Source organism: Rhamphochromis sp. 'chilingali', assembly GCF_963969265.1.
Source record: "Rhamphochromis sp. 'chilingali' genome assembly, chromosome: 1".
In the NCBI taxonomy this organism is placed as follows: Eukaryota; Metazoa; Chordata; class Actinopteri; order Cichliformes; family Cichlidae; genus Rhamphochromis; species Rhamphochromis sp. 'chilingali'.
The window spans coordinates 65,907,258-65,920,827 of NC_137929.1; the positions used below are offsets into that span (position 1 = coordinate 65,907,258).

At 42.5% G+C, this 13,570-nt stretch overlaps 1 protein-coding gene and 1 long non-coding RNA gene across 15 annotated transcripts; one reads left to right on the plus strand and one right to left on the minus strand.

Annotated features, from left to right (window-relative positions):
* Positions 1-362: 362 nt before the first annotated feature.
* Positions 363-7,295, minus strand: LOC308405511. 14 transcript variants are annotated; one of them, XR_013973339.1, is made up of 6 exons: positions 7,125-7,295; positions 3,364-7,006; positions 3,091-3,271; positions 2,871-3,006; positions 2,588-2,768; positions 363-2,446 (listed from the first exon to the last, which is right to left on the minus strand). It is a non-coding gene; the product is annotated as an uncharacterized lncRNA (long non-coding RNA). The 14 variants fall into 14 exon arrangements; XR_013973340.1 differs by having other exon boundaries at positions 364-2,446; positions 2,588-3,006; positions 3,364-5,646; positions 5,799-7,006; positions 7,125-7,291; XR_013973341.1 differs by having other exon boundaries at positions 365-2,446; positions 2,588-3,006; positions 3,364-3,964; positions 4,079-7,006; positions 7,125-7,290.
* A 1,279-nt stretch (positions 7,296-8,574) lies between these two features.
* Positions 8,575-12,891, plus strand: LOC308405258 (nuclear factor 7, brain-like). The gene is made up of 2 exons (XM_080895763.1): positions 8,575-8,852; positions 8,954-12,891. The coding sequence occupies exon 2, from the start codon at positions 8,971-8,973 to the stop codon at positions 10,342-10,344; it is 1,374 nt and encodes a 457-aa protein (XP_080751889.1). The 5' UTR covers positions 8,575-8,852; positions 8,954-8,970; the 3' UTR covers positions 10,345-12,891.
* Positions 12,892-13,570: the final 679 nt, after the last annotated feature.

The following is a 13,570-nucleotide window of genomic DNA, read 5'->3' on the forward strand; positions in this document are numbered from 1 at the left end:
GGTTTGTATTACAGTCTAGTCCAACTTAACTGAATGCAACCATCTGGTACAATTATAGCTATTCTGAACTATGCAATTTATGAAAACTATGCAGCCCATTCAGCAACTGAAGAATTTGAAAGTATATTAACTCATTCACTGCCATTGACGTCTATAGATGTCAATTGAAAAACTCTTCAAAAATGAGTAAAAATGCTCAAAAACCCTGGCAGTGGGGAGTTACCTGATTTGAAAATGGCTGGCAGTGAATGAGTTAAAACAAAACATAATTTTACATTAAATAAAAATTTTTTAAACGTAATTAAAATAAAACATGTCTTAAATTAAAATAAGTAAACTGTGACATTTGGACAGTGAAGGAATGTCAGGATCCTTGCTCAGAAAAAGGATCAACATGCTCTGAAGTCAGAGCACAAAAACCTTTTTTGTAACAAAATATCGATTTCTGCTGTCCCTGTATCGATACATTATTAGCAAACAAAATATCACGATACTACACAGTATCGATTTTTTTCCCCACATAGCATAACATAGTAATTATGTTATGATTGTACTGCTTTGGCCCACTTTACATCTAATTAGGCTGCATGTTGCCCCGTAAACTAAAACGACTTTGACACCCCTGATATACACTATAATAACCTGACTGGAAGATCAGCATCTGTCCTCTGGGAAGCAGGGAAAGCTGCGATGAGGTAAAATTATTTCTTTCTTCTTTAATGAAAAAAAGAACAAAAACATTCCTGAATTGGAAAAAAAAAAAAAACGTCACCAGTGGTGGTAGTTACGTTCATAGGAGGAGATCGAGATAGAGAGGGATCCAGGGGCAACAACAAGAGACAACATCGACACATTAGAAAGGTATAATAAAGAAAATACGTGACACCAAGAAAAGAAGCAAAATCTGAAACCACTTCAATTTTATTGACAATACAAAGGCAGAGTGTAGAGTGTGCCAGAAAAGGATATCACATAGAGTCAAAGGAGCTTGCAAAGAAAAGCGTCTGGACTTCTTTAAGTTACTTGAAGACGTTTCATCCGAGAAGCTTCTTCAGTTCTAAGGTCAAATGGTGGAGAGTCCCAGATATAAACCTAGTGGGAGTAACCCCCCACAGAGGGACAAAAGGACCCCCTGATGATCCTCTAATCGCCTGAGCCAAGGTGTGAAACTGGGTGTGGGTCCCAATCAGAGTTTCGGGTGAGTTCATTGTGAAACCTGGCCCCACGTTATCATGCGAATTCCTGAGATCAGATGGCCCAGGATGTGAGTGGGTGTTAAGGCGTCTGGGAAGGGATCTCAAAACTGGATTATAGATGGCAGACAGTTGGTGTCGCAAACCACCGCCTCTGTTCAAAGATGGTCGCTCACAGTGGACATAGATGGCTTCTTTCACTCCTCTTTCAAACCATCTGTCCTCTCTGTCCAAAATGTGAACATTGGCATCCTCGAAAGAGTGTCCTTTATCCTTCTGACCTTAGAACTGAAGAAGCTTCTCGGATGAGAGGTGAAACGTCTTCAAGTAACTTAAAGAAGTCCAGATGCTTTTCTTTGCAAGCTCCTTTGACTACGATGACTGAGAACCTTCACAGAGATATCACAGAACTCAAACAACCTGCACAGAGACCTGAGAACAGTCCACCCATCAGTGCACTGGGAAGATAAAACACAGTCAAATGAGAGTGATATTAATGAAGGTGCCAGTGTGTCTACTGCAACTTTAGCTGCTGCAGTATCTACAGCATCATGCAGTATACCACCACAACCACCTAAACCAACCCAGAGCTCTATAAGAAAGTTTTTGCAGAGGTCTGTGACCCCAGCAAGACAGAACTTAATTGATAAAGACCTGTCCAAAATGATTGCACTTGATTTCCAACCATTTTAGCTGTGGATGATAAAGGATTCAGGAACTTATTCATGCACTGAATCCTATGTATGTTTTCTTGCATGCAGATTGAGGATAGTTTCTTGCTGATGGTTGAAGTCCCGCATAGTCTTGATGTTTATTTTAGAAAGAACCGCATCTTCCACCAGAACACGATGCTGGATTCGCTCACAGGCCTTTAAAATAGAGACTTTCTCTGGACTGTTGTGAGTACCCTGAGGTGAGCATAACCACAAGTGTTTAGTTTAACTGTTGCTCCGAGTGCTGATGTCACGTTGTGCGGGTCCCTAGCACTTGGTCATCTTTACTCTCTGTATAAGAGCAGCATCAACGAGGTCATCCCTGTCAGTGTGGCAGTAGAGGGTGTTGTCCCAGTGGGTCTTGTACAGCTGGTTAAACTATTGTGGCTGCTTGTCATGCCCCTCCACACTGAAGGACCTTGTTCCTCTGCTCAGCGGTAAGTGATAATTTGTCCTCTATCAGGCTAATCTCCACAAACACAGAGCAGAACATTTCCAGCTTTTCAAATCCAGGATGGCTTTTGTACTGCAGGAATCTTCCTGTAAAATGAATCCCATACAAACTTGGTCGGTAAATATATAAACAATTGTCTTTGTTTTCAGACAAGCAGTGTGTGTTTTAATCCTTGCTTTAATGTAAAAATGTTGTCCCTCATATAAAAAGTAAACCTAGCTACTCACACAGACTGGAGGGTGAACAGTGGAGGTTATAATTGGTGAGTGTAATGTGGGGAAGGACAGCATGCAGCACAGTGTCACATGCCTCCTCGTCACTCTGCAATGTTTCACCGGGATCATCTGGCTCGGGTTGCTCAGGCTGAAGCACCTCCTCCTCAGAAACAGGTCCATCACTGACGATGTCCTACAGAGAGAAAATTACAGAGTCTCCTCTGCTCTGGCTGAACAAGTACTCCAGTCTGAGTAATTCAGTGGATGTGAGATCAGCTGGGCCACAGATGTTTACTTCTACAGGTTCTCCAAACAGCTGCTGACAGCAAGTGTTGAGGCAATTGATCAGTGCTGCAGAGTAAATCCTTTACCACCAAATACAGCATCTGAGCTCCTCCTTCCACCTTGCAAAGCCACTTATCAGTGAGGACCTGAAAACAACAATAATAATGGAAATGTCAATGACATGACTACAAGTGTAATTTGTCACAAGTATACAGATTACAGCCGTGTACCTGAAATCATGTTAGGAAGTTATTCGTGAAAACCTTCCAGGCTGTTGCTTCCACGCAGACATTTTTAATCGGGAACATCCACGTTGTTTTTTCTTGTGGTACCCACCCTGTACATGTTTGTGTCTGCTGGGTCCTGAATGCACTCCAGGTGTCACTGCTGTGCTGCCCTCAACAATGACACCTGGAAATAAACAGACAAACTTTATGTGATCTTCAGTTTGTCACAATTTAAATTCTTGTTTTAATAACCTTCTGGAATGAGGACTTTCCTACCAGGTGTTTTGAACAGACTCACTCCACCCTCATCCAGCCCAGCTGGAACTTTCAGCTCCTCAATAACCAAATGGATGATCCGAAATGTTTCCTCGGGCGTCAGTGTGACCCTCCGCACATGCTGTTTTACCTGTCCCTGGAAATGTACAGGCAGACAACTGCAGACACAGACTGCATTGTTACTGGGTCCTTTGCTCTGGCGACCCTTATAAGCAGCTCGAGGTCTTCGCGGTTTTAAGGCAGCAGCGCCCCAGCTAGTGCAGACTTAAATGCTGAGTACTTTGCATGAGACTCTGTACGGATGGCTGCGTCAAACCAGGGGATCCAGTGAAAGATGTCCAGACACACAACCATCCCACAGTCCACCCGAGGCTGAAACAAGGCCTCTACTACTGATGGTCCCTTTGCACGACAACAAGCATCCAAAATGTTGGGAACAGGCTGATTGGCCAAGTGAAACCTCTCAATGACTCCACATCACATTGGTTCCAGCTTGTCAAAGGACTCCTCACAGGTTAGCACAAAGTGCGATTCATGTGATTCTCTTTATCTGCCGGTTCTGTCTCTCAGAAGGCGTGCAACATTCTTATCCACACCACGCCTGCAAGGACTCTCACAATTAAGATCTTGATGTTAAATTGAGTGAGCGATTGAAAAATTAAAAAAAACTTAAAGCTTTTAAAATACACATGAACATGATGGTCATTTTACTCACTTGCTAGTCAAGATGGCAGGGAACATGGCTTGATGTCCCTCACTGAGCTGTGATTAAATTCCTGAACTCCAGGCGAGCCACCAACCCTCCTCTGCCACTTCTGCCTTTGTCCATGGCCCGCAGCACAGGACCTCAGTAAGCATCATGCACCAGTTGGACACATCACAGGTGTGACGTACCTTAAGTATATAAGGAAGAAGAGGGAAAATGTAAATATGAATCCAGGATAGGGGTTTTACTGTTTACATTGGAGTAAAATATTAATGTGAAATTACACGGTGGTGATAGCCAGACTTATATAGGTGAACCTCCTCACACTCATCAGCTTGAGGATACTTCTAGGAGCACTTTCACACTCCAACAGAGTGCCACAAAAAATATGCGGCTGTGAAAAAAAGAGCTGTACACTGATCACAGCACCTCAGGATAGGGATGCAACGATACCAATTTTTTCAAACCGATACGATACTTGGATCTGAGTACTTGCCGATACAGAGTACAAAAATCGATACTTCTACCACACACACACACACACACACACACACACACACACACACACACACACACATACAATTAATTGGAAGAGAGGTTTTATTATATTCCCTGCCGATAAAAAATAAAATCTTAATAAAAATGACCACAAAAAATTTTCAAGTGAAAAATAAGCACTTCTGTTAAATTATTGCAGAGTCTCCACATTGTAATTTTACAAAATATCACTGAATTATTGGCACTGTCTCGAGCTTTCAGAATAATAAATAAACACTTCTGTTTGGAATAAAATAAATACAAATAAGGTTTGAGAATAAAATAAACTTTTAAATTGTTGCAGAGTGTCCATATTGTAAACAAACAAACAAAATAACGAAAGTATTTGGCGTCCGTTGTGCCGTCGCGCACACATTGCTTGTCTTTACCTCTTCAGACAGTTTTGGCACCACTATCTCCCTGATGTATGGGCGGTTGGGAATTTCATATCGCAGCTCGAGTATGCTGAGAAGATGGTGCAATCCTATGTTTTCAGCGATAAAATGAGTCAGAGCCTCTGTTATTTTAACTGCCCGTGGATTCTCTCTTGACATTTTTCATTGCTTTTCCAAAACCTGAGTTAAAGTTGGCTGTTCCGGTCCACACTGCTGACATTTTGTTTAGCCTAGCTACAGCAGCCTCCAGTTTCTCTTTTTTACCTGGAGCCGTCAGTCTCACTCACCTAGCCCTGTGCCTGTTTAGCGCGGGATGTCCCCCTAGTGGCCAATCTAAAAAACGACAACAAAAATGACAAGCCACCCTCTGATTAATGAAATAAGTTGGTATCGGTTAACTTTTACGAGTATGAGTACACACACATTTTACAGTATCGGTGCATCCCTACCTCAGGAGGTTCTGGTGGGTAAAAACAAATGTGATGTGATTTCATCACCCGTCGCCTCTTTAACACAACAGTAGTGTCCTTGTATGTCTGAACAGGGGTGAACAGCCCTCTGTCAGTGTCCTTTTTAAGCCAGGAAAAGTCACCAGATGGGATATATCAGGATTTTCCCAGAGACATGCCCATCCCTCTGTCTCCACTTGAAACACACACAGAAAACATAGAATACAACACACACATACAAATGCTCTAACTGAAATTGTTTGGATTTCAAATAAACAGCACTTACAGGTGAGTGACTCAAAGGTAATTGTATGGCATGATCATGACCCTGGGATGCAGGTGACTCACTCAGTCAAACTGTGTCATGTTTTTGGACCGTACAGCAGCCTCTGTGGACTCAAAATTATTTTGATGTGACTGTACAGTGGTCTCAAACTCCTTGGACAGGAAAGCTGAGGTCTGCCCAGTTCCCCGCTTGTCAGACTTCACTCCAGGACGAGGAGTGTTGGGACTTTAGTACATCTATAAATGGGATGAACAAGTAGTTTTGTAATTACGATTACTTTGTAGAAAAAGGTGGTTCCCCATCTCTCCGTTTCTTTGTGGGTTTGTCAGTAGTGATGTGACGTTCTGTATCGAGGCTTCGAGGCTTGTGTCGAGTAATGGAGGGGGCGTTTCCGCGAAGCGCGTATCGAGGCTTGCTTCATTTATGGGAGGAGCTGAAAATGATGACGTCCGAAGCCTCGCTGCCTGGCTGTACCACGTGACTGGTTCAGGAAGCAGTTCGAACTTTGCCGCAAATGATCATTTTCCATACTGCCAGCATAAATATACACAGTGTACTGCCATCACTACAATATAGATGTTTTACACACTCCTTTTGTTGTTGACATTTACAGGCTGTGTGCAAAATGCCACACTCTTCAAATTCATGCCAACTACTATTTTTACGTCCAGTAGGTGTCCTGCTAGAGCAAATGAAGCTTCAAGAAGCTTCGCGTTGGGGTGAACCAATTGGATGAAAAGCTTCAGTGCTTCATGAGGCTTCATCTGCCCATCACTATTTGTCAGCTCCGTTCTGCGCCTGTCAAGTATGCTGGAATCATGCATACCGTCAGCAATATCATCGTGAATGTTACACACTTAAAGAAAGTTTACAACGAGCAACATATGCTGACAATAGCCATTCTCAGGTAAATGAGTATTAATGGTTTAGTAATCCTGCCTAGTATGATATTAAATATATGATACACTTACTACTTCATATATCCGACATCGTTTGTAACGAGCCACCGAAGCGGTGCCTTTTCATATTGTCCTAATGGCACCACCAGCTCTCCCAGACACTGCTGACGTGAAGGCGCGTGGATACAATCTGCTCGGAGAAGCTTCTCTGCGTGAGTCAACGCAGTGATTTGGCTGAGCAGCTCCAGTGGAGGTTTGGAGAAGACCATACTTCCCACAGTAACGTGCCTCTTTGGTTGTCTTAAGTAGGGCCGAGTGACGACGTGCATCGGGATTAACAACGCGAATTGCTGGTGTCGCCACTGAAAAGACTAGAAATGGCAGTAATAGGTTAGATATTGGCCATGACGTAAAGGGTTGAATGAGCTTTTCATCCTGGTGTCATTTCAGCTAAATCCAGATCCAAATATCTTAAAGTCGATAACTTACTGTAAAGATAAACGAAAAGCGACTTTCCAAACATAGCGGAGGTGCCGATGTTGTTTTCTGGTGACGCAACTTCCGTCGACAGACGATTGGTAGTCTACAGTGGGCCAGCTCTCCTATTGGTCCACAGTCTGCGGGCGGGGTGAGCCCTTCTAATAATCAGAAGAAAGTTTGAAAGAAAAACTGCCAAACAGCTGCAACACTGAGTCATGCTTTATTTTCTGAACTTCACAAAATGTTTAATTTTTGACCTGCGGTGACCGTCTGCGCTCTGCTGTCACACTCACACATTTATAAGAGGAAGTTGAATGAAGCTCCGCCCCCCCCCCCCCCACGTGTTTAACACGCAACAAACCAGGAAACTGGCTTTTTTTTTTTTTAATTTAACAAACAATGAGTATACAACATACGAACAGATGAAGTATACAAAACAACAGAACATTAACACAAAAAGCCAAGGGTAAAAGAAAAAGGTAACAGTTATAAGAATACACGCAAAAATTCACATACATATATTGTTTTGAGAGCCTTTTTGTTGGTGGAGTCTGATATTGATTGTATGTACATTTCCACATCCTTAAAATAATGACAGAAATATGGTGTTTTGTTAGTAAACTTAAATTTATGGATAAAAAATTTAGCTAAAAGTATTAACAAATTTATCATATAAAAACATTTATCATACTTCTTGGGGAACTTAAAGAAACAGAATAAAACATTTTCCCATCGTAAAGAAAACTCCCTTAAAATATGGACAATAACAAACCTGCTAAATTCCTTCCAGAATCTCTGTGTAAAAGAACAGTACCAAAAAAGATGTGTCACAGTTTCTGGATGATCCCCACAGAAAGTACAATTAGTATTTATGTCCCTTTTAAATTTTACCATGTAGTGACTGGCTGGATAACATTTATGTAGAATTTTAAATGAGACTTCTTTTACCTTATTTACAATCAAATATTTATGGGGACCATCCAGACTGTCTTCCACTTGATATCTGGAACATATCGGTTCCAATAAGATATTATATATGGGAGAGAGACGATATCTTCTTGGAATAAACTACGTATTCTCTTATTGCTGTTACCAAGTTCCTGTGAAAAGCAGATTTTTCCTATTGGTGACTCAGCTGGATCAGGGAGAGTGACTGAGGCAGATATTGAGCTGTCAGTGTTTTTATATAATATTAAAGTCAATGAGGGTATGGCACCAAGCACCATTGAGAATTCCTGAACACTCATTGGAAAATTATATAGTGCAATAAAGTCGTTGTAAGTAAGTAGTTGTCCCTCTTTATTAACCAGCTGAGCCACCAATAGGATCCCATTTTGGACCCAAGTTTCCAGGAAAAGTGATTAATTTTTATATCTCTTTTGTTCCAGATGAGGTATTTGTGAGGTGAGAAGTTGTGTTTATAAATGAGGGTCCACGCTAAGAGGACCTGCTTATATAAAGTTTTTTTTTCTTTTTCGAGCGTCGTTCCAGACCATACTCCATACCACTTGGTGGCGGTAATGCACCTTTCAATTGTTTGCCAACAGCCAGTACAACTGTAAGAAAGAAGAAGAAGAAACTGGCCGTTCTTTGTCCTCAGTAAAGAGAGACGCACAGACGATCAGACTGAGCTCAGACCAAACTAGCAGCTTCCTCTGAGTGAGTCCAGCTACAGGACAGAAAAGTGGAAAACTCCAACACTGCTGCTTCAAGCTGCTGACGCTCCACACACTGAATGTGAGTTTGAGCAAAAACACGACTCAAAGCAAGTTTCAGTGAAGGTGGTAGAGGAGGGAGGGGAGCCAGGACTGACTGTACTTCCTGTCTGCTGTTTTCAGCTTCACTCACAGACTCAATGGCTTCCAGCTCAGAGGAGGCTCTCTGCTGTCCGGTCTGTCAGGAGGTCTTCAGAGATCCTGTTCTTCTGTCATGTAGCCACAGCTTCTGTAAAGACTGTCTGAAGAGATGGTGGAGAGAGAAAGGGGAACGTGAGTGTCCAGTTTGTAAGGAAATATCTTCAAAGAAGCATCCACCTTTAAACCGAGCTTTAAAGAACCTGTGTGAGTCGTTCTTACAGGAGAGAGCTTCAGAGGATCTCTGCAGTCTGCACTCTGAGAAACTCAAACTCTTCTGTCTGGACCATCAGCAGCCAGTGTGTGTCGTCTGCAGAGACTCAGAAAAACACACCAATCACAGATTCAGACCCATCGATGAAGCTGCACAACAACACAAGAAGGAACTTCAGGAAACTCTGGAGCCCTTAAAGAAGAAGTTAAAGGTTTGTGAAGAAGTTCAAGTGAAGTTTGATCAAACAGCAGAACACATTAAGGTCCAGGCCCGACACACAGAGAGGCAGATTAAGGAGCAGTTTAAGAAGCTTCACCAGTTTCTAGCAGAGGAAGAGGAGGCCAGGCTGGCTGCACTGAGGGAGGAAGAGGAGCAGAAGAGTGGGATGATGAAGGAGAAGATGGAGGCTCTGAGCAGAGAGATAGCAGCTCTTTCAGACACAGTCAGAGCCACAGAGGAGGAGCTGAGAGCTGAAGACGTCTCATTCCTGCACAACTACAAGGCTGCAGTGGAAAGAGTCCAGCGCTGCCCCCTGCTGGATGATCCACAGCTGCCCTCAGGAGCTCTGATAGACCAGGCCAAACACCTGGGCAACCTGACCTTCAACATCTGGAACAACATGAAGGACGTGGTCTCCTACACTCCTCTCATTCTGGACCCAAACACTGCAAATCCAAACCTCATCCTGTCTGAAGATCTGACCAGTGTGAGACGAGGAGGAGAGAAGCAGCAGCTTCCTGATAATCCAGAGAGGTTTGATCATTCCTGCTGTGTCCTGGGCTCTGAGGGCTTTAACTCAGGGAGTCACAGCTGGGATGTTGAGGTTGGAGACAGTATACAGTGGGCACTGGGTGTATTTGCAGAGTCTGGGCAGAGGAAGGGAGTCATAGGGTCTGTTTTATGGAGAATAGGGTGCAGTGCAAGTAAATACTACACACTTTCACCATCAGCTATCACTGATCTCTCAGTACAGAAGAAACTCCAGAGGATCAGAGTGAATCTGGACTGGAACAGAGGACAGCTGACGTTCTCTGATCCTGATACTAACACACACATACACACCTTCACACACACTTTCACTCACAGGATGTTTCCATACATTAACACTTACGATAAAGCTAAAGTGTTGCCTTTGAAGGTTCAGTGTGAGTGGGGCAGATGAGTTGAGGATGATTATATTTCTAATGTTGTTCCCTGTCACTGTTAGACCTCTGCCTCACCACTACATATTTCAAATACAACGAAGGCTTTTACAGACAAAAACATGGCTGTGCCATGGGCTCCCCCGTGTCACCTATTGTAGCCAACCTTTACATGGAGGAAGTGGAAAGAAAGGCTCTTGGCTCTTTCAAAGGAAGAGTACCCAGCCACTGGTACAGATATGTGGACGACACCTGGGTCAAAATCAAGACACAAGAAGTGGAATCCTTCACTGCGCACATTAACGCTGTGGATAAAAACATCAAGTTCACCAGGGAAGACACAAAGGATAACTGTTTGCCTTTCCTGGACTGCGCCGTGCACATTGAAGAGAACGGCAACCTCAACATCGAAGTTTACCGGAAGCCCACACACACGGACCAGTACATCCTGTTTGACTCCCATCACCCTCTGGAACACAAACTTGGAGTAATTAGGACCCTACACCATCGGGCAGAACATGTTCCCTCTAAGCCTGAAGGAAAAAAGAAGGAACACACACATGTAAAGGAAGCACTTAAAACATGTGGTTATCCTAACTGGGCGTTTATAAAGTCAGCATAGATGCACAGGAAAGAAGACCAGACACCAGCGAGGGAGGATAAGAAGGACAGATGCAACGACATTGTCATCCCCTATGTAGCCGGTGTATCAGAGAAACTCGGGAGAGTTTTCTCCAAGCATGACATCCCAGTGTACTTCAGACCCAGCAACACACTCAGACAAAAACTGGTTCACCCGAAAGATAAAACGCCAAAACACAGACTTAACAATGTGGTGTACGCTGTACAGTGCAGCGAGGAATGCCCAGACCTCTACATTGGAGAGACCAAACAGCCACTTCACAAGCGCATGACACAACACAGAAGAGCCACCTCCACAGGACAAGACTCAGCAGTCCATCTGCATCTTAAGGATAAAGGACACTCTTTCAAGGATGCCAACGTTCACATTTTGGACAGAGAGGACAGATGGTTTGAAAGAGGAGTGAAAGAAGCCATCTATGTCCACTGTGAGCGACCATCTTTGAACAGAGGCGGGGGTTTACGACACCAACTCTCTGCCATCTATAATCCAGTTTTGAGATCCCTTCCCAGACGCCTTAACGCCCACTCACATCCTGGGCCATCTGATCTCAGGAATTCGCATGATAAGGTGGGGCCAGGTTTCACAATGAGCTCACCCGAAACCCTGGCTGATTGTGACCCACACCCGCTTTCATACCTTGGCTCATGTGATTAGGTAGAGGATCATCAGAAGGTCCTTTGTCCCTCTTAGTGGGTGGGACACTCCCACAGGGCTTTAATCTGGGACTCTCCACCATTTGGCCTTAGAACTGAAGAAGCTTCTTGGATGAGAGGTGAAACGTCTTCAAGCAACTTAAAGAAGTCCAGACGCTTTTTTTCTTTCCAACAGCTTCAATTCCTGTCAGTGAGTTGAAGCTGTTAAACTGCAGCTGTCCTCCTGCTGCCTCGTTGTTCCAAAGCTCTTTGTTTCTCTTTTAGTTTCACTGTTTCTTTCTGTTTCTGCTGTCCACCTTTTCACATGGAAAATCATTTCACTGTTTCTCACTGAATGACTCCCCAAACTAGATTTGAAATTCTATCAAGTTTCTAATCATTACAAGTGATTCATGTTTCTATTTGATGTGTGAACTATTAAGCTTTAGTAAGCTATTATTAAGTTCTTATTTCATCATTTATAAAGCATTAATTCTCCTTACTGTTCATTTCTAAATGTTTATTCTTGATTAATACAGCCCCATATAACATGTTCATTGTATCATTTTTAAATAAGTGATAAAGTATTTAGATGCACATCTAGCTCATGTCTGTGTGTTAATAAATGTGTTATAAATGCTTATTTTAAAATATAATTTTGTAATTCATTGTTTGCCACAGTTACAAGTTATTAAGCATTTTTTTGTGACCTCATCTAAAGTGAAGTGTAATTTTGCCTTAAACTGTTTTTATAGTTGACTCAAAAAGTCTCACATGTCTTCACAACAGAAAAATGTCACAAAGCACAAAGAGATGCAAAACATTCAAATATTCTTTTGCCAGATTGAAACAAAGCCCACCTGAGGTTTGCAGGAGAAGAGACTTAAACTCCTCCTACAAACTCAGTCTGAGTTTGTAGGAGGAGTTTAAGAGCGAAAGATGCACTGAGCCTCAGGATAGCCCAGCTTAAAGATAAAATATAAATAATGTTAATACGAAACAATATTTCACAAATAAGTGTAAACACCATAAACAAATTGTCCATCATGGCTGATAATGCAGGAGTTTGTAATAGATCCCACTTTCCTCTGGATTGTAGTCTGTTAGCTTTAGTCAGACAAGACAGCATCCAGTCAGGTTCAGTTTCAAAATGCTCCTGAAGTTAAAGAAATACATGGAGACGATTTAGTTTGCTGGGATATGGACGGACATGTGTTTAGTGAGAGCAGCAGTTTGTTGTTGCCCAGTTGATTCTTTATGACAACAATAAATATATTTTTAAACAATGATTCATGTTCAACTCCATATATGAAATGTTTCTGATATTTCAATTGTGGTTGTTTGCATTTGATTGACTTTGTCTGATTATAATTAAAGTGAGATCCTTCTATTGTGGAAGTAATGAGTCACTTCCCTCTCCTTACCTCACCCAGGTAAGGAGAGGGAAGTGACGGAAAATGCCGTAGGTCACATCAGATGCTGGAGAGTTGACAAGAAAAAAAACCTCTAAATGTTAGCTCACAAAGCTTCAGTTATAGTATACAATCAATTGACAAATAATTAACCAAATTTGTATAATCATCTCCAACAGCCTGGAGCACAGGGAGGAGAAATTAGACGCTCTCCAAGAATACAACGACTTTATCGAACTCCTGGAGTCAGTTGATAGGCGATGGTCCAGCTTGGATGCGATGTTGTCCCTGCTGAAGATTTTACACCAGCAATTTAAATCCCTGCGAAAATCTCTGGATTTCAGCCAGAATAAGGTGGAAACGGTCGCTGCTAAAAAGTCCTCGCTACGGGACTGAGTTAAGTCTGTAAATGAGAATGTGACCCATCATAATACAGAAAATAAATGCAGGCCTGTAGTATGAGAGAAAACTATGTGTTTTCTGGTATCTCGGGTTCTGCTGAAGAGGATGCAGAAGCAACTAATTAAAAGCTGCGATCGAGTCCATCGTCTCAGAC

Excerpts from the sequence above, each read along its gene's own strand:
- LOC308405258 (XM_080895763.1), top strand. The coding sequence starts at position 8,971 with ATGGCTTCCAGCTCAGAGGAGGCTCTCTGCTGTCCGGTCTGTCAGGAG.